General features: G+C 37.7%; 1 protein-coding gene across 3 annotated transcripts; it reads left to right on the top strand.

The window, feature by feature from the left end:
• Window positions 1-7,917: 7,917 nt before the first annotated feature.
• Window positions 7,918-24,839, top strand: LOC126975870 (TBC1 domain family member 19). 3 transcript variants are annotated; one of them, XM_050823951.1, is made up of 12 exons: window positions 7,918-8,087; window positions 8,171-8,305; window positions 12,051-12,225; window positions 12,988-13,075; window positions 14,072-14,132; window positions 16,142-16,247; window positions 17,534-17,661; window positions 17,952-18,089; window positions 19,090-19,252; window positions 20,081-20,190; window positions 22,221-22,312; window positions 22,958-24,839. In XM_050823951.1, exons 1-12 carry the CDS (start codon window positions 7,986-7,988, stop codon window positions 23,211-23,213), a joined length of 1,554 nt encoding a protein of 517 aa, XP_050679908.1. In that variant the 5' UTR covers window positions 7,918-7,985; the 3' UTR covers window positions 23,214-24,839. The 3 variants fall into 3 exon arrangements, with proteins under 3 accessions (XP_050679908.1, XP_050679911.1, XP_050679909.1); XM_050823952.1 differs by lacking the exons at window positions 7,918-8,087; window positions 8,171-8,305; window positions 12,051-12,225 and having other exon boundaries at window positions 16,128-16,247; XM_050823954.1 differs by lacking the exons at window positions 17,534-17,661; window positions 17,952-18,089; window positions 19,090-19,252; ... (1 more) ...; window positions 22,221-22,312; window positions 22,958-24,839 and having other exon boundaries at window positions 16,128-16,203.
• Window positions 24,840-24,905: the final 66 nt, after the last annotated feature.

The raw sequence follows: 24,905 nt of genomic DNA, 5'->3' as shown, positions 1-24,905 counted from the left end.
GACGTATTAAAGATAAAATTTGACGGCAAATCATGTGTTCGGTCTTTTATTGAACGCATCACAGAGCTAAGCAAAGCTAGAGATATTCCCAGTGCCAAACTTTTATCTTTAGCAACGGAAATATTTACTGGCGATGCTCTTCATTGGTTCCGTAGTATTCGACATAACATAGCAAGTTGGGAAGAACTTATTTTGCACCTTAAAGCAGACTTCGATAGGGTAGATTATGATTATCGGCTGCTTGCTGAAATACGAGCTAGGACACAGGGTGAAACAGAAAACATCATAGTTTACCTTTCAATTATGTCTGGGCTTTTTTCAAGGTTAACAAAAAATTTGTCTGATGAGGACAAGCTAGAAATTATTCTACATAATATCAGACCTTGTTACGCAGCCACCCTCTCTTCGCATCCTCATATTAAGGACTAGGACACCCTAAAATCTCTGTGTCGCAATTATGAGAATGTCCAAGCTCGTCTTTTAAATTTTCGTGAGCCGCCTACACAGACGTCAGATACCATCGCGCCTGACTTTGCTTACGTTAGACCATCTCAAAATTTTAAAACTAATTTTCAACAATATAAATTTAATAATAATCAAAATACAAATAACAACAGTTCTTTTAAAAATCAAACTAATCATATTATAAAAACTAATGAAAGTAAAATTAATAAAAGTTATATTGCTAATAATAATAATGTACATGCTATACAAACTTCTTCCAGTAAAACCTTTTACTGTCCTAGGTGTCGTAACAATACGCACAATTTACGGCAATGCAAGGCAGATAAAAATAAAATCCTTTGTTTTATTTGTGGACATGATGGTTTTAAGACTCCTGATTGCCCTAATTGCAACAAAGAAAAGCTTAATAGTTCAAAAAACTAATAAGACTGCAGAATCGTATAACCAATCAACGTACTTCTAATTTTGATAAAAATGATTGGCAGAAATGGCTAGAAACCATAAAGTTTTATTACAAAACATATAAAATTAATACAATTCTGCAGCGAGAACCAGTTAATGATTCTAGGCCTTATGCTTCTATAAAAATTAATAAATTAAAATTATTCGGCCTCTTAGATTCTGGATCCGCTGTTACTGTCCTTGGTAACAATAGTTATAAGATGTTGGAAAAAGAGGTGGTCAAAAAATGCCTAGCATTGGATATATGGACCTACCTATTTCCTTCGAAAATGAAATCAACATGATTACCGCTGTTATTGTTCCAGACGTTAAAATTGATGTCATACTAGGGGTTGACTTCTGGCGCAAATTTAATATTTTCCCGAAACATTTTAAAAGCATAACTTTTTCCAATACCCTTATTTCAAACGCAAGTCTTGATTCTGACCTTGCATCCTTCATACAAGCATACGATCATCTGTCGCAGACTGAAAAATCTATAGCAGACAATATTATTGCAAAATTTAATGACATCTCTACCGAGTCTAAAGGTTTGGGCGAGACAAAGTTGATCACTCACCACATTGACACCGGTGATGCACAGCCCATTCGACACCGCTATTATCGGCTCTCTCCCGAAAAACAGCGCATTCTTGTCGAACAGGTCGATCAAATGCTAGGTCTTGACGTTATCGAGCCCTGCGAAAGCGCTTGGTCATCTCCTGTTCTTATAGTAACCAAAAAGAACGGCCAACCTCGTTTTTGTCTCGATAGCCGTAAACTAAACTCTGTAACCAAACGCGACGCGTATAATTTACCTTACGTATCAGAGATTTTAGATAATCTTCGGGATGCTCGTTATTTATCAAGTCTTGACTTATCTAAGGCATTCTGGCAAATCCCAATAGCTACCGAAGAGCGGGACAAAACGGCGTTTTACGTGCCAGGCCGTGGTACTTTCCGTTTCAAACGTACTGCATTCGGACTGACAAATGCACCTGCCACTCAGCAGAGATTAGTTGATTTGCTGTTCAGGGAGTTTGACCTCAAAGTCTTTGCTTATTTAGATGACATTATTATCGTCTCAAATGACTTCAAATCCCACGTTTCTCTTTTACTGCGTGTGGTAGAAAAGTTAAAGCAGGCAAACCTCACCATTAACTTGGAAAAATGCCAGTTCTTTCGGAGTCAACTTAGGTATCTTGGATACGTTGTTGATAGTTGTGGATTACGTACTGATCCAGAGAAAGTGCAAGCTATCCTCACTTACCCGACACCTTCTTGTCGGAAAGATATTAAGCGCTTTCTCGGAACAGCCACATGGTATCGGCGTTTTGTTCCCAACTTTAGCACAATAGCAGGTCCTCTTAATAAGTTGACTTCAAGCAAGAAGGGTTCACCACCATTCATCTGGTCGGCGGAGGCTGATGCAGCTTTTAAGAAGCTGAAGGAATGTTTGGTTTCCGCTCCTGTTCTATCCTGTCCTGACTACAACAAGCCATTTGAGGTGCATACCGATGCCAGTAACTATGGTGTGGGAGCTATGCTAACACAAACCATAGACGGTAAGGAGCACCCCATAGCTTATATGAGCAAGTCGTTGTCAGCGGCAGAGAAAAATTACAGCATTACAGAGCGGGAAACTTTAGCTGTATTAGTTGCTCTTGAACACTGGAGATGTTATTTAGAGAACGGTAGACCGTTCACTGTCTATACAGACCACAGCGCCTTAAAATGGTTCCTGTCTCTAAATAACCCTACGGGTAGGCTAGCTCGCTGGGGTGTTCGACTGTCCGCGTTTAACTTTGAACTTAAGCATCGTCGCGGCGTCGACAATGTCATCCCAGATGCCCTTTCAAGAGCTCTTCCTGTCAATGCAATAAATATTTCAGGATCCTATTCCACAACCACAGATTCTTGGTACAAAAATATTTTTAATAATTGCATTAATAAACCTCAAAATTTACCTAATTTTTTCATTAAAAATAATAGTTTATTTCGGCTTTCTAAAGATAAATATCATAATTTAAATTCAGAATTTTCATGGAAAGAGGTAGTTCCAAGTGAGTTAAGAGATCAAGTAATCAACGAAAACCACTCTGACCCTAAAGCTGGACATCTTGGTGTCTTCAAAATGTACCGTCGACTTGCGTTACGCTATTTCTGGCCAGGCATGCATCAGGATGTAGTGAAATTCGTTGGTTCCTGTACTAAGTGCCTCTCGTACAAAGCTCAGAACCATTTAACATTAGGAGAAATGGGTCGCCCTAAGCAATGTAGCCGACCATTTCAAATGATTTCTATTGACCTAATGGGTCCTCTACCTGTCAGTAGAAAACAACATAGTTATATTTTAGTAGTCACGTGTTGTTTTTCAAAATTTTGTCTGATCTTCCCTTTAAGGGCTGCAACATCTACAGCTGTCACTAAGATTCTAGAAGACTCAGTTATTTTAGTTCACGGAGTCCCTCAAACCATCTTCTTGGACAATGGCAGTCAGTTTATTAGTAAAATCACCGAATCACTTTTTAAACAATATAACATTCCCAATATATTTTATACCCCTAAATACACACCTCAAGTGAACAGTGTCGAACGTTACAACCGGACAATTATAACTTGTATTTCTACATTTGTGGAGGATGACCATCGCACTTGGGACACTTTTATTCCCAAGGTACAGTTCGCTATTAACAATTCGGTGAATGAAGCAACTGGTTTTACCCCTTCATTTTTAGTATTCGGAAGAGAGTTAGTCACCTGTGGTACACACTACGTTGATAACGACCTGGGAGACGAAGTTTTATTTTTACCCAGAGATTTGTATGCTGACAATTTGGGTTGCCTTTCCAATTTATTTGGAGTCGTTCAGGCAAAACTCTGGCATGCACACCTCAAAAACTCGTCACATTATAATCTTCGTAGAAAAGCCTCTGAATTTAACGTAGGGGATATAGTTATGAAACGAGCTTACGTTTTAAGTGACAAGGACAAATATTTTAGTAAAAAGTTAGCACCAAAATTTATTAAATGTCGTGTTTTGGAAAAAAAAATCTCCCTTAGTATATGTTTTAGCAGATATGTCAGGAAAGAATCTAGGTACCTGGCATATCAAAGATTTAAAATTAATAGGATTAAATAAATAATTTAGTTTTTTTTTTACTCAAGAGGATTTTATTTTAATAATAAAATCCTTTCGTAGCGAGGGGGGTATTGTAACGTTGTATTTACATTACATACGTTATTTTACATAAACTAATGAAATAAAAATAAACTAATAACATAAAATAATAAAACTAATAAATAATAAAACGTAAACACTTTTGTGCGCGAGCGTAGGCGAGTTTTTTTGCTGTTCATAAAAAATGCATGGCTCGCTCGCGTCACCCGTCGCCCGGCTATCGCCATACCACGGCTGCGCTCGGTAATAGCAACACGTCATTATATTATGTGCAGTGACTTATCACGTTTGCCGTAAAATACCTAGTTATATAATTTTTTTAATCACCGGTTGTCTTAACATAATATAAAAATAAGTTTCAAGGATTATCGTCACCCCGATAGGGTAAGTGTTGGACACGTGTTAATACTATTTGAGTAATTGTAAAACTTTGAAGTAGTTATTTAAAATGTAGTATTTTAGCAAACATTTTATTTTCTTTTCAAAATTAATTATTCTTTCTTTGCTTTTGCTTTCTTTTCTTTTTTTTTATTATTGTAACTCCGTTCTGATTGTGAACAACTACACCTCCTGCTTACGGCTTCACCCTTAATGATAGACACGGACGCACGTGGTTCACAATCAGCGGAGACATAAGAATGTGGTCTTAACTGTGGACATCATTCACAGGGTTCCAGGATAAGATTTTGGAACGTTAAAAGATATAATTCCACCAAGTTCCGGTGATTAGTTACCCGGACACCGAGTATCGGGAATCACCTGTGACACGTCGAGTCATAACCTCCAGCTGAGGGGCCTGCACCGGCGTCTTCAACGTCAGGGGAGTACCGAGCTACAAGGACAAACTAGATCAACCAACAATACACCCTACGACCCTTGCTCAAATTGTATTTTAATTATTTTTAAATAAACATGATTTAAAGGCCGGTACGGGTAGTTTCATTTAAGCCCCCCGTAACCGTACTGTATATAGGGTGTATTGGAGGCTCCTTTACACAGGATGCCCGACAGATTATGGGTACAACGGCACCTATTTCTCCCGTGAAGCCGTAATATGTAAGCATCTAATAATTTTTACCAGTGGGAGGCTATTTTGCACAGGATGCCGGCTGGATTATGGGTACCACAACGGCGCCTATTTCTGCCGTGAAGCATTCATGTGTAAACATTATTGTGCTTCGGTCTGAAGAGCACCGATTTAATGAGGGTGAGCTGTCACGTTCGTCGATGTTACTCTCGTTTGGATAAAAACTTGGGGCCTTAATTCTGGGTCTGGTCCCCAAGTTGCTTGTCCAGACGCGTTCATGGAATTAGCTCTCTCACTAACCATCTACACAACATCCGATGGATCTATGTCTCAAACTGTAGACAGTTGAAAGAAGCGATATCTGCACTATCGCCTAAACAGACACGATATCGGAATCATGGTGGGCACCCTCGGGTCATACATCACTAAATAAGCGCCTTTCCATAATCGGCATAACGGACAGCTCTAAGTGCAGAGTATGTCTGGCTGAGGACGAAACGGTGACTCACATAATCCTGGAATGTGCAGGAGTAGCCTACCAACAGTCAAAAACTCTTGTCTGGCGCATCCCAGTGTCAGCTCGATCAATCCAGCACCTGGAATTGTCGGGGACCCAGTGCTCTGTGAACGGCTGGATCACTTGGCATTGCGTAGAGACGTTGCTTAATTGTGAGTATTTTACCGAATTTATTACTGGGAGTGTTCCGAAGAGCTGTTTCACCAGATTCCTACTGCCGTTTTCTACCTTCGCACGCCACAAATTAGGATATCATCGTCTCCATCTGGATGTGTGGCGGTCTTCCATAGTGCGGTTTACAAGGAGCTTTCTTTCTACGTACTACAAAGCTGTGAAATGAGCTTCCTTGTGTGGTGTTTCCGTGACGATACGACATTGGTACCTTCAAAAAAAAGCGCGTTTACCTTCCTTAAAGGCCAGCAACGCTCCTGTGATTCCTCTGGTATTGCAAGAGAATGTGGGTGGCGGTGATCACTAAACACCAGGTGACACGTAGGTATGGTCGTTTGTTTCAATAAAAAAATCAATCCAGTGCAAAGCTTCCGAACCTTCAGGTGAATATTAATAATGATCTATTGAAACACGCGCGTGGAGCATACATTGCTTGTTGCTAGATTATCACCCCAGTAGGCTTAGCCAATTCAAGGTTTTTTTTAATTAATTAAATTGCGAGTGTTACACATTTGTTTAAATCAAATATTCTTAAAGGATTAATAGTGTTCCAATCCTGCAAAAGGTCACAAACAATGAAAATGTAACTATATCGCTCGTGAATTTCGAAAATCAAGATAACACAGCGCAATATTATCATTGCAACATTATGAATATCGTTTTATACGTTCCGGGGTTTAGCAGAGATTGAATTTGGGATCAGTTTTGAAATTCGAATTTCCCTTCCGCATAAATTATCATTGCACAATTAATATGGATATTGTTTCCAACTTAGTTAATAATAATAATTACTTTATCACTGCCTCTAATTATTAAGTCACTACTGAGCACAACAATTTGTTTCTCAAAAAAGCATTTTTGATGAGTTTATGGTGGGAACTAGGTAGTTAGGTCTGATATGTTCCCTTCGCGGCATAGTTCGTTCGATACCCTGGAAAGTTAAAAGTTAAATAAGCTGTCAGATTACATTTTGACAAAGTTTTTATAAATAATACTAGCTGACCCAGCAAACGTTGTATTGCCGATATTAAAATCGCGATACAAAAGTAACTGTTGATCGTAGATGGGTAAAAATTTGAAGTTGTATGTATTTTTTAATGCTCACTCATAATCAAACAAATTAAAAAAAATATCAAAAAAATTAAAAAAAATAAATTCGTGTGGACCACCCTTAACATTTAGGGGGATGAAAAATAGATGTTGTCCGATTCTCAGACCTACCCAATATGCACTCAAAATTTCATGAGAATCGGTCAAGCCGTTTCGGAGGAGTTCAATGTTTAACACCATGACACGAGAATTTTATAAATTAGATTTGAAACTGATCAGTGTTAATGCACTAACATCTGTACATATTTGTGAATAAGAACACATAGGGTATGTTCCGATATGCACTGCGAGCACTGCACAGTGCTATCACTGTAGAAAAATTCGTTCCGTTATGGACTGCCAGTATACTGCCGCAGTACCCTAGGGAAGTATATGACGTCATAAATCGCCGCCAAATTCTACTGTGAGCACTGGCGTTTTCGAGGTAAGGCACTCACAGTACTTTGATCACGTGATCAATCAAAACCACTCGAGTGTCTAACCGTTTTATAAATAATACCCAAATATTTTATTTTGATAGTGCTCCAACAACAGTTTTTTTATTGAACTAGAAAACTTTTATACAGTCATTTGAATGCTGCGTCAAAAACAGCATACGGGATTGCGTTCCGTTTTATATAGTAACCAGTATAACTGGCTATAAAGGAACGGCTTCACAGTATACTAAATTGACGTCACACTGTACAGTGGTCACAGTGCATATCGGAACATACCCTAAGTAGATGTGTAGCTACTGTAAGCTTATAGAAACGTAACGAACGGCTAAACAAATTATTACTATTATTTTAATTATCAATTATTATGTTCTCGTGTAAGCGACTATGATTGAGTAAATAGGTATTTAGATCGCGTATTTAAAAAAAACCAGAAGCAGGTGATCATATTTGCCTCACCGTACCTGTTATACATTACCAACCACGTTCCAACCCACAGAGTAGGAAAATAGCATTGATGACATAGTTATTGATTGGTATCTTGTTATTACTATGGCAACAATGTAACATTCTTCCACGAACTAAAACATAAATAAACATCCTTTACAATAATTGGGTATTTAAATTGAAAAATATACAATGGATAATTTAGAAGAAGATGCTATTCATCATACTGCAATTAAATTGGCAGAAGAAATTAAAAACCTATCCATTTACAAATCATTTTATAGCGATGTTCAAGTGAGCATCCTACAATAAGCAAGTAACTAACAATTAATAAATAACTACGATTAATTCAAATTGGATGGCTTTTTTATTTACAGAAATTAGTTTCATGTCCAAATGTCACAAAGGAAGATTTTAGACAAACTTTGCAACAAGCAATGAAGGAAAAGGGTCTTGACACAAAATTAAGAAATACAGTGTTCCACTGGGTGCGAACTCAGAATAAACAGAATGTAAGTTTACACTTGACATAAATATCTGTTTGACACTTGAGATCTTATTCATATTACTGTTAGGAGTTGGGTTCCAGAGATGAGACTAGATAGATCGGTGGGCGCGGTACATGCTGAAAACTTGAAAAAAATGCCGTCCAAGGGATCTTCAGGAGTCGTCTCCAACACCACATCTCTAAGGCATCAATTTTACGGCGGTCTTGAAGTCTAGGGGACCAGGTTTCAGCCCCGTAGAGGAAGATGGAAACACAAGACACCTCACAAGTCGAACCTTGGTTTTGGTGATCCTTCTGTCCTTCCAGATCTTATTGAGCTTCTCTACCGCAGATCTGGTTATAGCACATCGCTTTCGGATTTCCAGCTCGCAACCTCCGGTATTGGAGATAGTAGAACCAAGATAGGTGTAGGTTGGCACCACCTCACAGTTGGCAATGTGTTTAAATTCTACCCTGTTGTTATTTACGCGGTCTACTATCATCATCTTGGTTTTAACTCTGTTGATGGCCAGTCCGAATTCAAAGCTGGTTATTTCCAAACCTTTTCCGACAGATATGCCTTTATCCCAGTCCTCGAGAACAATCCGCATTATGTGCTCGGTGTAAATGTTAAATAGTAAAGGTGAAAGAATACACCCCTGTCGAACGCCACCCTCTGTTTTGAAATTTGTCGAGTCTATTTCGTCCACCCGAACAGCTGCTGTACCATCTATGTATAATCTTTTGACGAGTTGTATCAAATGCAGAGGTACTCCCATTTGTGATGGTACGTGCCAAAGTTTTGTCCATTTAACAGTATCAAATGCTTTCCGAAAATCAACAAAGCAGATGTATAGAGGGGTATTGAACTCCCTAGCTTTCTCTGTGATTTGACGGATCACAAGTATTTGCTCTCGTGTTCCCCTACCTTTAACGAAACCAGCTTGTTCGGGTGCGATTTGATGTGACAAATAGACCTGAAGTCTTGTATTCAAGATGTGAAATAGTACCTTGCTGGCATGGGATATAAGAGAAATCAGTCTATAGTTATTGCATTTTTTCGTAGAGCCTTTCTTATGCAGCGGAATGAATAAGGAATGCGACCATTCTATTGGCTAACACCCTGTTTCCCAAATTTTGCAGCAGATGGTGTGTAAGATCTCAACTCCCGTTTCTCCCATGGCCTTATTGCTCTTAAGACGCAGGACTGCAGCACGTACTTCATCTTTCAATATTGTGACCTATATAGTTTCCTATAATAAAAACGTTTTTTTTAATGTACTGGAACTTTTAAGCGTTCTATTTTTGTACTAAATATAATCAAAATTGAATAGCTAGGCATGACAGCGTGACTTTGCTTGGACTTCCATTCGAACTTTCATCCCCTTTTTCAAACCCACACATGTCAAAATTTAATTTTTTTTTATTTCTTATCAAGTGCCTAAATACAAATTTCATAGTGTCACCTTCGATAGTGACCAACTTCGATACAAAATCGGTTCAGTGGCTTAGTCGTGAAAGCGTAAAACAAACTTACATTCACATTTATAATATAAGTGTGGTTTTAGTAATGTAGGTACACATTCAGCGGTGGATTTACACTAGGGGCAGTTGGGGCAAGTGCCCAGGGCGGCAAAATTTTGAAAGTGTAAGTATTTTTTTTTGATGAGTCTTATCAAGATTGCTCATTATAATTTATTAATTTTGTTTAATCGACCAATTCGCAATTCAAAAAGTCAGACGTGTTTGCCTGTGAAAAAATTGACGTAACATAATTATGAGTCACCCTTAGTGCCAAATTTATAATTGTTAGAAAAAAACAAATATTTATTCATGTTTTTAGAATATATTACATATTATAAAGTTTCTACAAAAAATATGTTATTTTAGTTTTGAAAAATAAAATATATAAGCTATAAGTTTATGTAAAATTCCAGTATTGGGGCGGATTTTTTTCCGGTGCCCAGGGGCGGCATTAAGTTTAAATCCACCCCTGTACACATTTATTTTGTTGGTTTGTCTGTACTACTTCTTTTTAGATACTTTAGATTGGCGAGCTAAAAGGCTACCCATACAGAATACGCCAGTTTTGGGTGATGTCAGCTTTTTTTATGGAATAGGAGGACAAACGAGCGTACATGTCACCTGGTGTTAAGCGATCACCGCCGCCCACATTCTCTTGCAACACCAGTGGAATCACAGGAGCGTTACCAGCCTTTAAGGACGGTGTACGCGCTTTTTTCGAAGGTACTCATGTCGTATCGTCCCGGAAACACCGCACAAGGAAGCTCATTCCACAGATTTGTAGTACGTGTAAGAAAGCTCCTTGAAAACCTCACTGTGGAGGCCCGCTACACATCCAGATGGTGGGGATGATATTCTAACTTATGGCGTGTGCGAAGGTGGAATTCAGCGGCATGAATCAGGTTAAAGCTTTCAGCTTCCCTTGATAACTTCAGCAGCCATTTTTACCACAAACTCGTGCGTACCTCGCCGGGTGGTCGTCGCTCTCTTATGCCTGAAGTAAAGTTTAGGCATACACTTGTTCGGCGAGCTCTGTTTTCATGCGGATCGGATGGCATTTCTCCATCGTGACAATAACTTGTGCTCATGAGTTGGCTCCACTCTAACGCTAATGTTAACCTTTATATATTATACTCATACTAAAAAAGAGTAGACCCGGACACATGGAAGTCAACAGGCCTATTGCTTTAACCTCCTAGCTCTCTAAAATTCAACTGAAAATAATGATTTAGAATTTCATCAATGCGCTTTTTAAATTGGTTACAGTTTCTTTGACTAGGAATAAATACTTGTGCAAGATGTTCTTTAAACTCACTGGATTACTTATTGTGAAAAGTAATAACTCACTTTGTACTTTTCGCAATAAGTAATCCATGGACTCGTATTGCCGTAAATCGATTCCAATTGGACAGTCGCGTATCTGAACCATTGTTGTTATGCTCAACGGGGGTAAGTTTTGTTCTTTTGCCTATTCGAAAATCATGTGCATTTTTACAATCTTTGCATTCTCTTAAATGGATCACAATAGTTTTGAAGAAGTGGTCTTTCATGTTACAAAATGGCCTTGCTAGTTAAGGTTTACTGGTAAGCCTTGGCTTTAATAATTGCTTGTCCATCGGTTATTTTTAATGTTTTTCCATAACTCTTCTATTTAGAGGGAGTCCATAACTTGTATGATTCTTTTTAATATATCAGCTAGGATGAATTTTATGCATTACAGTTTGCTGAAGTTTCTCGAAATTCGTGTTACGTAACTCGTAATGCCTATATTTCTTCTTTTCTTTATGATTCAGGAAGACATCTGACCTAGGTTGTTCGTTTTTCAATTTCGTAGCCATGGTTAATTTTGAATAAGTATAATTTTATGTTTTTTTTAAATTGCTGCATAAAGATGATTGTGTAACAATCTGTCATTGAAAAATCCTTGTCCAGTGTTGACCTGGAGCTCTTGCTGTGGTAATATCATTCGAAGGCGTTTCGTTGGTTTCGTAGGTATTTCGGAAACATAGGTTTTGCAGAAGACTGTGGTCAGGGCTGATTGATGATTGATTATTGATTGTCCACTCGTTTTTCCTCCTTTCCCATAAAAGAAATCGTCTCAAAGTGCTCGTCTGTATAATGTGGTCATGGAGGCATATATTTACTACGAAACTCTTAATCATTCATACTCAGTACTACTGAAGTCATTACAGGCAAAATCTGCAATTCACACCAAATAATATTATAATTTTTATTAACAATTTCAGAAATTGGATCCACTCACATCGCTCACCAAGGCGAGTGTTCAGTGGGAGAAAAGGATACATAAGTCATTAAATTCCATGTGTTCAGATTTAGAGACGTCTTTGGCGAAATTTCGGTTTCAATCTGAGCTTGAAGAATTGGCGGAAAAGTGGAATGAGCTCAGTACCTACAATTTAGGTATTTTTGCTTTAATTAAACATCTTTTATAATTCATATATAACAGACCAGACCCTTACGTTTCGAATCAAGCATCATCAAACCCCGACATTTCTGTTGTTACTTTACGGTATCGTTATCTAAGTAGGAAAGTATTTACCTCGGAGATATGGAGAGTAAAGTCAGAGATTAAATACACAGGCACATACATATACCGAACCTCTCCGATCTAGGTAGGTGTAGTAGGCGCTGATTATAAGACGGCAACCTTCATGCGCTTCTTCTGGCGTTGCATGAAGACATGGGCATACTCACGCATTTGCTTGTCTAGTCGTCAAAAATATACAATATATGCCGGGCTGCAAGAGTTTTTGTTTTTTTTCTTTATGAAAATAAGGAACGAGACGAGCAGGACACCCAGCTGATGGTAATTGATACGCTCTACCCATAACAATGCAGATTCTTGAAAAACTTAAAAAATTCTAGCGGCACTACAATAATTGCGTTCGTCACCTTGAGACATTAGATTTTAAGTCTCATTTGCCCAGTAATTTCACTAGCAACGGAGCCGTTCATTCATTTACACATTACTGTTTCACGGCAGAAATAGGCGCCGTTGTGGTACCCAAAATCTAATCGGAATCCTATGCAAAGGAGCTTCTGAGCTGAGAAATGATGTGATGTGAAGTTTTGAACGATCTCACTTGTTTTCGTAATAAAGGCCTGTATGTGTCCTATACGTAGCGTAAGCTATATGAGCATTATAAATTTGCTTGCTTCCAGATTTATCTAAATACAGACCAGTCTACGCACCGAAAGATTTTTTAGAAGTTCTCATAACATTATCCGGATATGTACCATTTACGAAAGAGTAAGAAACCTTACTTTACAAATTTTTATTTATTCTGAGGGTATGTAAATGTAGATTTACTGCAAATATTTATAGTAGTAGTGTGGTTGTGATCACGATCGAATAAATTTTACGATCAGGTTGGGATTTCACTGAAGAGGCCTGGTAAAAAGTGTCGAAAAATTAGGGAACTATTTCTTGACCGTGGTAAATTGAGTTCTTGTCGTATTCTCCTTTTCCCTTCGACGACACGAGAAGGACATCTCATACAGTAAGATAGAAAGGGAAAGCGAATATATTGTTACTGTGACCGAGTTTAACGCGTGTGCGTGTGTATTGACCAATCAAAATTCGACATGCATTATCGGTCTGTCAGTTCGAGTATACGTCTGTCAATGGGACGACGTATAGCTTACCAGCGATAGAAGTTTGTATGGAAATTGCAATTCACGCGTCCCAATATAAGGCGATAAGAATGACTTATCGGGTATATGGGCACAACTTCAGATTATTGACAGCTAATTACTGACAGTAGAAGGTAGTAATTTATCTCTATCTGTACATAGTATATTGGGAACGGCCGTAAGTCTATTGTCAGGATAATATTTGGCACCCGAAATCAGTTTCAACAGTCTCAGCGCGCAATCAATTGGATCGAACTGGGCTGGACCAAAGCGTGGTCTAAGCCAGTAAGAAACTAATTGAATTGGTATGGTCACCACACAAAAGATGAGAGCCCTCAGGCAGATAGAAGTAATGTTAACGTAATCTATCTTATATATATAAAAGAGAATGTATGTTTGTATGTTCCCTAATAACTCCTAAACTACTCGACCGATCTCAATGAAATCTTTTGTAATAGATTCGTTGAAGCTCAAGGAAGGTTTACATATATAATTTATATGGCAAAACAACGTTTGCCGCCAGGTCAGCTAGTATATTATACTTTTCAATCCTTACGAATTTTCTCTTAAATAAAGAACCTATCACGGATAAATTATTAAGATTATTTTTCAGGGACGAACCGAAATGGGAATTTGCTCATCTACCTCTACAAGTAAAAACACTTGATCAGTTGGTAGGTATGTTAAGCTGCTTATCAAGTTACTCACACCATGTTCTATAAGCCGGGTGGTGAAAGTTCACGATCCTTTCGGAGTACCACATATATTTCAAACTTTTAGGGAATTATTTACCTAAAGAACATATAACCAAAATTCTTTTTCACTTATTTAATGGCCAGACGACTTAACCGTGTTACATTTTATAGCTAATCTCTTATGCTTAGCAGCTTACCAATACTGTACGTATTTGACAATTCGATAGTTGATTAACAAGTGTGTACCTAATTGTAACCGTATATTAGGTTTGAGAATAAGTTACATTTTCATTGTTATTTATTTAATACCGTTTCGTGACCTTTTGCAGGATTTCGTTTTCAGTGGAACCATTTTAATCCTTTAAGAATTTTTAAATTTTTTACTTAAGTAAATGTGTAACACTCGCAATTGAATTAATAAAAAAAAATTGAATTGGCTAAGCCTACTGGAGTGATAATCTAGCAACAAGCAATGTATGGGCTACGCGCGTGTTTTAATAGATCATTATTGACGTAGGTAAATATTGTGCCAAATGCAAAAGATTAGGATATTGGACTATAGGTAGGTACACCTGAAGGTTCGGAGGCTTTACACTCGATGGATTTTTTTATGGAAACAAACGAGAGTACTTACGGGTCATCTGGTGTTAAGTGATCATCGCCGCCCACATTCTCTTGCAACACCAGCGGAATCACAAGAGCGTTGCCGGCCTTTATACGAAGGAAGGTGTACGCGCTTTGTGCTGTGGAATGAGCTCATTCCACAGCTTTGTGGTATGTGGAAGAAAGTTCCTCGAAAACCGCACTGTGGAGGAACGCCACACATCCAGATGGTTGTTATCCGAATTTGTGGCGTGTCGTGCGAAGATGGAATTCGGCTGCAGGATGATGGCAGCGAAAAGGTACCGGATGATCAGAAACGTAACGGAGGAGAGTATTTGGCTGTATCACTCTTGACAAAACCTAATTATGTATGGATATGGCTTTGAACTTGAATGAAAAAACCAATCAGCGGGATGGCCTGTTGAAGAGTAGCCTAAAGTTAAGAATACTTAGTCGAAGGAAGATAATTATTGCTTCTTTTTTCAACAAATCGAGATATTACACTATAGTACCTAACGGTTAAACACCAAAGAACAGTCACTGCTGATTGGTAGGTCTGAACGTGCTAGCCCAGTTTTTGAAAAATTTGCGGATAACGTCTACGCAGTCAAGTTTTCCTTAACCACGACAACGCTTCCTCATATTCTGCAAGGGAACGAATGTGTTTTTGAAAGCTTCTAGAAGCTAGTGCTGCTAGCATAGAACTAATGGCGCATTGACCATAGCTTCAGTCGTACCATAGGTGCGTTCCTCGTAGCATGTGATTTTTTACTTCCAAAAGTTAAATAGAAGCTAAGCTAATACAATTTAAAAGCCCTTAAGAGGCGGTGATTGCGTGCCATAAGGTCATTCAAGACGTCTCTCAGGAAGACTGGAACAACTGAAAGAATGCGAAAGTGTATAAATTGCGAAGGAATATACTTACACCAAAAAACAATCATTATATGTCATAAGCATAATATATTGGAATCATCATTTATCCAGTCATAGTTCAAACAGTTATTTTCAAATAAGGACCCATGTAGTAGTAAAACATTTAAAATCAAACACACCGCCGATTATTGAAATTCTACCCCAAGCCAAAGATAGCGTATTTAAGTAGGTAACAAGTAGTACCTGAAGGTACTGAGGTAAAAAATTTACATAATAATATTGCGCTTAGGCAAAAAATCTATTCTGGATGGGTTGTTAAATAAAGCACAGTTGCAAGCCTCTAAAGAGCCATTGACGTTCTTTCGGAAGTGTAATTGAGAGAGGGAGGCAAAGAAGTAGGTGAACAATTTTACTCACACACTAGCCACTTTTTAGCCACTCACACACCAAAAGTACAATCGTTTTGTACTTCTCTGCGAGCCTTTAAATCGTATATAGATTGTCTGTTTCAGAGAAAAATTTATATAGAATGGTCGAACGGAGAGCCGTTATTAGGAGTCAGTCCGAACATGCCTAGCCAAGTGAACGACTTTCCCACACTGGAAGCCGAGAGAATAGGTAATAGTGTTATCTGATTTACTTAAAGTAGGTCTGGAAAGACAGGTTATAATACTTCCCCATGGAACTTGATTTTAAAATATTATGAGTGGCATTTAGACACAAAATAGACTTTTTAGACTTCACAAATTTCAGTATAATCTGTCCTATTATCCAAGTATGTTAATACTTATTCAACGACCATAATTAATGTAATATCCCGTAATATCGTAGCACTAGGTCATTCAAAACCGAACTTTCGAAACGAGTTTTAAGTACCTAAAGGCAAAGAATATGTTATAGGTGAAGGTAAGCCTAACAGAAAGTGATCCCCATTTGAAACCGATGATAAATAACATGAAACTTTAAATCTGTAAAATTATTAAAACTATTAAAAATCGATTAAACGTCAAATAAATTTTACCATCAATATAATTTGATTAATTTTAAAGGTGGCATTCGGGCTAATGGCTCACCTAGTGGGAACTTCGTAATATATTTTAAATATGAAAGGTCTTGAAACCTAACCTACCTATGCTCTTAGCTTGATTGAATTGTATGTGGTCAGCGATGATTCGTCACAATTCGTCATTCGATCTTAGCGCGTAGAGGAGGCAGCGAAGTGATATCAAATCGAGGCGTTCCGACAAAAGCTAGACATTTTCGCAGTAAACGCACAAGCGTATCTTCTTGGGATTTCACTGAACTTAACTTCCTCCTTCTCCTCCTTAGTCGTTCACTCTTGACTGAGTGGTCGTGGTTGCATGATGAGACTGTAGGTACACACCAAGACGTATCTGTGGTGGATGATGCAGCCCTCGCAATGCGCCTCCACTTGCCACGATCTTCAGCGTTACGAGAACATTGGACTATGGTGGTTTGTGTAGCAGCCTTTATCAGGTCTGTCCAACGCGTAGGTGACCAACCTCGTGACCTGCCTTCCACTCGTCCTTGGACAACGAGTCGTTTCATGGAGTTTTGGTTTCGTGTAACGTGCCCAAAGTACTTGAGGATTCGTATTTGTACAGTCGACGATAATCTCTCCTTCACCTTGAGTTTTTCCAATATCGAAACATTGGTCCGAAACGCAGTCCAAGGAATTCGCAGCAGTCGCCACCAGCACCACATTTCTAGTGCGTCGATTTTGCGTTGGTCTTTCAGGCGCACCGTCCACGTTTCTGCACCATATAAGAAGAAGAAGCTTCTCATCAGGCGAACTAAACTTAGCCAGCCCCGATTCCGAAATTTGATAGCACAATCTTGACTTCAGACACAACTTTATACCGTTCTAACAAATAAATTTATAGGTCTAGGCGAGAGAGTAGCAGCGCTGGGTTATGCTCCGGTCATTCAGGAGTATCTCAAGAGGGGAAGTCCGCAATGTCTGAGAGCGAAGCTGTGGGCACAAGTGCTCGGCGCTGAGGTTTCAGCACAGGTAACATCATCGATATAGCGCGTAATAACTGCCAAAGAGCTTATGCTGTTGTAAGAATAGTCAGAATTCAGGTTTTCAAAACTAAATCGAACTCAAAGTAGATTAGTATGTGAATTATTAGAAGAAAAAATAACGCTCAACCTTTGTACTGGCGAAAAATATCTTAACCAACAACGAGCTCCAATACTAAGACTGGCCGTAAAAGATTCACTCAATACTCGTCTTTTTTCAGTGCAAAAAGATTTCATTGATTGATTCAAGAAAACAATATTCATTGGTGTTTTTTATAGCAAATATCCTACTTCAATCAACTAAAGCGGAGCGTACTGGAGGTGGACCTGATGATAGACAAGCTGATCTTCAAAGACGTCCAACTAACCGCCTCCAACGATGACCAGTACTTCGTTTTCGAAGATCTGCTCTACCAGGTAAACAAATTAATATCACATCCAAAAGGTGCAGTGTTTTGAGAAGACTTATGATAATCAAAAATTACATTGTAATGAGATGTGGTCAGCCGATAACTTTGAGACGGAGAATCTCGACTTTTTTATAAGAAAAAGTTAGGAGACCAACAAAACGTTCACCTAGTACACATACGCTCTACCAATTGTAATGGGCACTAAGTGGCCGAACCAAAAATTCTAAATGACATCACAATTGTGCTCGTCATTGAGACATAAGATGCTAAGTCACATTATCCCAGTAATGCATTAGATGAGGCGCTCTTTAAATTGAAAGATAATATTGCTTGAACATTACTTCACAGGAGAATAAGCCGCCAACTGGTATTGACTAGGAAAAAGAGTTCCTTCTTTGGCATCTAAATACTTCTTCTTATTCTATATACTTCTTGAACGTCAAAGACTGCCACCCATTCGAAAACGTATGCTTCTGACCTGAGAAGAACGGGCGCAAGAAACTCAGCACTTACTAAGGCATAACAACTTTGTTTGTTCCCGGTGATAACATGAATATCACAGTTCCTAGCATATTCACTATGTGCTTATGGGCATACATTACATTATCAAGAATTTATTGAGATGCAACAGTTAAAATGTTTATTTCTTTAAAAAATCTCCTAATGATTCTTTAGGACCTATGTTATAAATAGCGCGAATAGCCTTCTTCTGTAGCACATGTATTACTATGAAAAAAGCTTAGGTAGCACCGTATCGATATCAGTTGATATAGTATGATTTAAATATTTTAAAGACATGTTCATTGACAGTTTTCATAATATCTAAGGCCTGCATTGTGGAAGCTGTGTCACTACGTAATAAACTTTCGCGCATCTTGGTTTCACAGCGGAATGTAAAGAAGAAATCGCTTAATCCAGACGTGAATAATTCTGTTCAAGCAGTGTTCAGGAATGCAGATTTAATATGCGTTAATTTTAAGTCGAGTGTTTGAATATATGAGTAATAGGTGATGCTGTGCTTCTCCCGCGACTGTGAGGTTATGCAGCAGCTCCGAGGGAGTACAGGCACGCCGCTCACGGTCGCGATCAAGGGTCGTCAGACCAGCGCCGACAGCGTCACCGTGTTCCCGCCTAGTGGCATCATACCCTTCCACGGCTTCACCATGTATGGTGAGAACTAAGTAGCTAATCATGTCCGATATTATGTTTATGTATAATTTTTTAGGGGCATTCAATAAATTAAATCACTCTTTAAGGGGGAGGAGGGAGGCTAACCAAATTCGACATAGTGTGCAGGGACAGCGGGGATGAAAAGCTGTGTGACGTCACATGCTAAAATCTAAAATGTTAAAACTCGAAAGTTATATGTAAAGCAAACATTACTAGCTCGATCTTTACTTATAAGGCTTATGTAGGTTTAAGTCGTCGGTGAGTACCAGCCCGCTGTCAAAATTTTAAAAATAGCTATAATCGTTTCGCTATGCACGACAGCAGGGAAAAATTTGTGACATTCTGTGACAAACACGGGAAGGAGGGTTTTTGTTCAAATTTCTTGTGGCGTAATTTCTAGATAGCCCTTATAACTGTGTTGTGTGAATTGTACATAAATCACTCTGGTAAATTTTGCACTCAAGAAATTTTCACTTCAGAGCAACCAAGTTAATCATTGACTGTTTATGTAGGAGTGGGTTTCATTTCTTAGTACTACCCAATTCCTGATACCTAAACTTAATACTGTTCAGAACGGTTCAGTGTCTAAACGAAATTATTGTCGTTACAGTAGGCCAGCTCCAACTTTATAAAACTGTTGACTTTTGTGTTGGAAATTTCGTATTGCCAAAATCTAGATTAGAAACCTCAAGGCAAATTATACGTAAGCGTGGCCTCTGTGGTTACGAACATCTGAGGATGTGCAATAATTGCAGAAAAGAATTATTTCACACCACCTTTACTAGGACGAGGTAGAGTGAAGTGAAATAAAGATGTTCATTATTCCAGCAACCCCGTTCTGCTATCTGTACGATGACCCGGTGCAACTGTACTTTATGTTCCGCGCGTTCTACTTGCGTTACTGGCATCGGCTGCATTACATCTCTACACATCCTCAGGTAAGCTGTTAGAAAGTTTTCATTAGGCTCAGGATCACGCCAACGACGACCCGTTTGGGCGGAGCAATATCCCAAACAACGCGCCCGCAATTGTCCATTATGTCAAACTTATTTGATTTTTTTATAACTTTTAAAACGTTCGCTTATTAGAGAAATAAAATAGCAATTTTCTCTTGTTAGAGCGATATAAATATGACCATTATTTTAAAAGCAGTAGCAAATTTAATGTTAAAGACAGCTTCATTTCAATAATTTTTATTAAATGTTATTTTACGTTGTACAAAATTTTTAAATGTCGGATTAGAGATTACATGTCAGCACCTAACACATATTTTTTACAATCTTCCAGCTTACTCATAGGCCCTCAAAGATGATTATTTCACGATACCAAACGCCTTATGCCATTATCCTTAAACGATTTGACCATTATAAAGGTATGTGAAATAATTGATAATAACTTGATTTTGGGTATCACGCATCTAATCGCTACCAAAAAAATTGAAACCTGCAAACTGATTTATTTTATTTCCGTATTAACGGTTTTTTGATCAGTTTCCACCGTTTTATAAATATTTCTTTATAAATATTACATACAAATTGAAACGCAATCGTAATCTTAAACGTAAATCATAACTGGTTGCGCCACAATTGTCTATTCTCTTTGTTATAATTTTATTTGTTATGGCAAACTATAGTGCCGATAGTTCCTGTAGGAATAGAGTGATACCTATAGACGAGACATGCATTGGTATCTGCGGGCCTACCATGAACTCTTATTGCGATTCAATTGACAACCTAATATCAACTGCTTTGCTATTTCGTACCACGCCGTGATTAGAGCTATCTAATTTAGGTTGACGTCAAATCAACTGAGTAAATCGCAATGATGTCAATTGAATCGCAAACTGATTAAGTTCGTTCATTCATTCGTACCATGAGGTAACATTTCAACTGGATAGCTTATGTGTCAAAGTGAGCGATTCGAAAAATGTTGCTACTTCCTTAGAGGAAAGTGAATCGTGTTGTTAATAACTTTTAATAAATTGTGAAAACATACAGAAAAGGAAAATTTTATTGATGAAAGATGAGATGAGAATACTTGATTGGACTTTTTTGTAAAACAAAATACTGAAAATAATACCGAAAATAAAAATACCTAAGGACAGTAAGGGTTCGGGCTATAGACTGTTCAAGAACTAATTAAAAAAATGTTCTCTGTGCTCCTGTCAAATATAACATCAATGGAGGTGCGTTCATAACTCGTTATTTTTACGAAAACACCTAAGCAAACATTTAATTTGTAATTTAAAGAACTATATAATTTATATTTATATTACTTTTATATAATATGTACAAAAAAGGGCTTAATGTTTTATAATTTGACGATTTTAAAATGTATTTTTAGTAATTTCTACATAAAAAGCCGCTAAAATCATATCATTTTAGGTTTGAAACGCAACGCATATGGTTCGAGTAAGAGAGACAAACTTATGCAACGATTGTAGAGCGTCATCTCTTTCTCACACCGCGGACCACAGACAAATTTATTTCGTTCATTCTTCCTAAACGATCCAAACGCCATCCAGTAAAAGGCACTTCATGATACGAATTTTAGCCATTCAGTTTAGGTACCTAAAATGAACTGCATCGGAATCGCATTACTTATTAAAAGTTGATGGTAGGCCGTCTGATTGGCTAAACTGATGCTATTGCATAATGACTGGTGTAAAGTAATGTGGAAAATATATCAATCAAGGTCACGACTAGCTTTATAAGTTGGTGCTGCTATTATGCGTTATTTTGCTATATCTATGATAATCTACTTACCTACTAATATTATAAATAGGAAATATTTGTTTTTTTTATATAGATATTTATTTTTGTTTGTAACGAATATACCTACCCAAAAATGAATTTTGAATTGTTTGCCTGGAGCTGCCAAAACGGCAGCTAACCCTAGGGTTTCCAGAACATTCCTTTTTCTAGAATATGTAGGGCACATTTCAAAGTTGTCTTTGTTTAATGTCCAGGGTATTGTGTCGTTGTGTTTGCTGTACGAACGACTGTTGGAGTCGAACGAACCGCTTCTGTGGATTCACTTTAGAAATATCAACGTCAATCCGTAAGTTTCACAATATCGTTTTGTACGTTCATGTCAATTCCTGCATAAAGACTTATTTTTTTACAACATAAAAAGCTTACCGCCATAGTCGCACCTATAATTTATGGCCAACTAAACAATGCAAATATTTTGCAATACATAGAAAGAAAAAAGGTGGTGTGGCGAATTTGGTGTCTGTATAGTTCTAGTATCATGTCCATAACACCACGGTGTCCCTGTGAAATATAGCACTTAGGCAAAAAGCGTGAAAACAGGCCAGGTTTATTTACTATATTTATTACTTTAGTGATTTTTTTTATGGAAATAAGGACCGAGTCGAGCAGGAAATTCAGCTAATGGTAATTAATATGCACTGCCCATAACAATGTAGTGCCGCTCAGGATTCGTGAAAAACCCAATAATTCTGAGCGGAACTACAATTGCGCTCGTCACCTGGAGACATAAGATGTTACGTGTACATGACGAGCTACGTCTTACATTCGCGATATACACTGTATGTCACTTTGTTGTGCGTTACTGCAAATAGAGGTTAACAGTTCGTAGCTATTTTTTCGACGTGTTCACAGTGTATGTAGATATATAAATTATCCAAGACATTAATTTTAACAATAGTTTTAATATCAATGTTCTCGGACTATATTTCAGAATAAGAGTTGTGTTCAAGTGGATAATACGTGCGTTTAGCGGTCATCTGCCTCCCGAGCAGCTGCTTCTCCTGTGGGACTCTATCCTGGGCTACGACTGCCTGGAGATCTTGCCGTTACTGTCCCTCGCGATACTCAGCTTCCGCAAGGAGAACATCTTCCAAGTGAACACCCTGCAGAACGTGGACGCCGTGCTTGCCGACCTGTCCACTATCTCAGTGATACCACTACTGCAGCTGGCTTTGATGAAACCCTAATTCATTACCTACAATACTCGCCAAATAGAAAAGGAAAACAGCTGATTAGTAGTGATGGGCCGAATGCGGTTTAAACCGACTACGAACTTCGGCCAAACATTAGGTAAAATCAAAAAGTGTGTGTGTACTTATGTATGCACCCAAGAAGTTATACTTCTTATGCCTAACTAAGCAAAAATCATCAAAATGATTTATTTCTCGTGCTATTTTACGTTTTTAGATAGAACAATTTTGTAAAAATCTTGCAAAACGCCTTTGACAATTAATTATTAAATAATGAATACGGCTCTATGGACTTGAACCCTTTGCCGAATGACGCAAACGTCAGAAAATTTTAGGAACCAACTTCAACCTGTTACTTTTATGTTACAGAGATGCGCGCGCATCTTAAAATTTCACTCTCATAATTTTTTCATAACGCGCCTAAAGAAGTAAAACTTCAAAAATTTTGCCGAATTTCGGTTTTTGTTTACATTTAACATATAACGTGTTCTCAGGTGTTTTAACGAGGTTTAATTTAAGAAATATTTGTATTTTCTTGTTGCAAGTGTTAAAGAGCTTTTTTTATATAACACATTTTTGGGTCAATTATTTTGAATCTAAAAATTTCAGATATTTCGTTTTAAATTTTATTGTAGGTACTTACCGAATAAGCCGAACGCCGAAGTTCTGTTCAAGCTGCCACAGTTTGGTTACACTGAATGTAAAACGAAGTTCGGGCCATCCCTACTAATTTGTGATGAGTCGCGCCAATAAACATTTAGAGGTGCACAGTTCGCCGCTATTTTTCCAACGTGTTCACAGCTGTCACAGTCTATCTAGACGTATAAATTATCTAAGTATAATATGTATTGTGATAGTGGCATTGGAAGTATACATTTTCAGCCGTTCATTGCAGTTTAAGGTTGGACGTACTGTGAAGGTTTAGTATTATCAAATAGTATTCGTTGCCCTTTGGGTATGGAACTCTAAAATAGAAAGACTAAAGGGAATTAAATTAAATATTCCATAAAGATTTTATACTCAGTATAACGTCTACCGACCTCTAGGTATATACGAGTATATCATCTACTCCATTTTTTTAATTTATAAAAAAATATGTCTAAATATGGTTACAAGACAGCATGTTCGCGTTTCCTTTCATTCGACGATGACATGTTTCTTATATGTGTAGTCAAATTAAAGATGTTTTGTTTTGATCTTTAAGAAGCGTCAGTTTTTTTTATATACTATATATCACATATTTAGGTCTTGAACACATGTAAAAAACGATGTCGAAAGAAAACGAGATAAAAGTCTCCTTCTCTTTCACTCTACTCGCATAAGATAAGACAAAGAGTCTTACGATCCAAAGCTTTTTTTTATCCGTCGTTAGCTGTATGTAGACCCGGCTATGGACATAGTTCTTTCACGAAAAAAGTGAACTGTTTATTTCTACATAACGTCATTACAGATTGTTCGCGACAGAAGAGATAGCAAGAGTACCCTCTGTCCTTCTCTACAAATGTTTATGTTTTGATATGTTACTGTTTGTGTTACATAGTTGTCCTCGTGTTATCATTTTGTAGAGATTTATATATATTTTTTTATTTGTACTTGTTTTATTACAATAAAGGATCACAATTATATCGTTTTTATTTATGCCGAACAAATACTCCATTGCGTTTGTTTGGCACATTGAAACAATTTTCA

Source organism: Leptidea sinapis, chromosome 38 (genome assembly GCF_905404315.1).
Source record: "Leptidea sinapis chromosome 38, ilLepSina1.1, whole genome shotgun sequence".
Classification (NCBI taxonomy): Eukaryota; Metazoa; Arthropoda; class Insecta; order Lepidoptera; family Pieridae; genus Leptidea; species Leptidea sinapis.
Note: the sequence above shows the minus strand (reverse complement) of the source record. Positions and strands in the feature narration are given on the sequence as shown.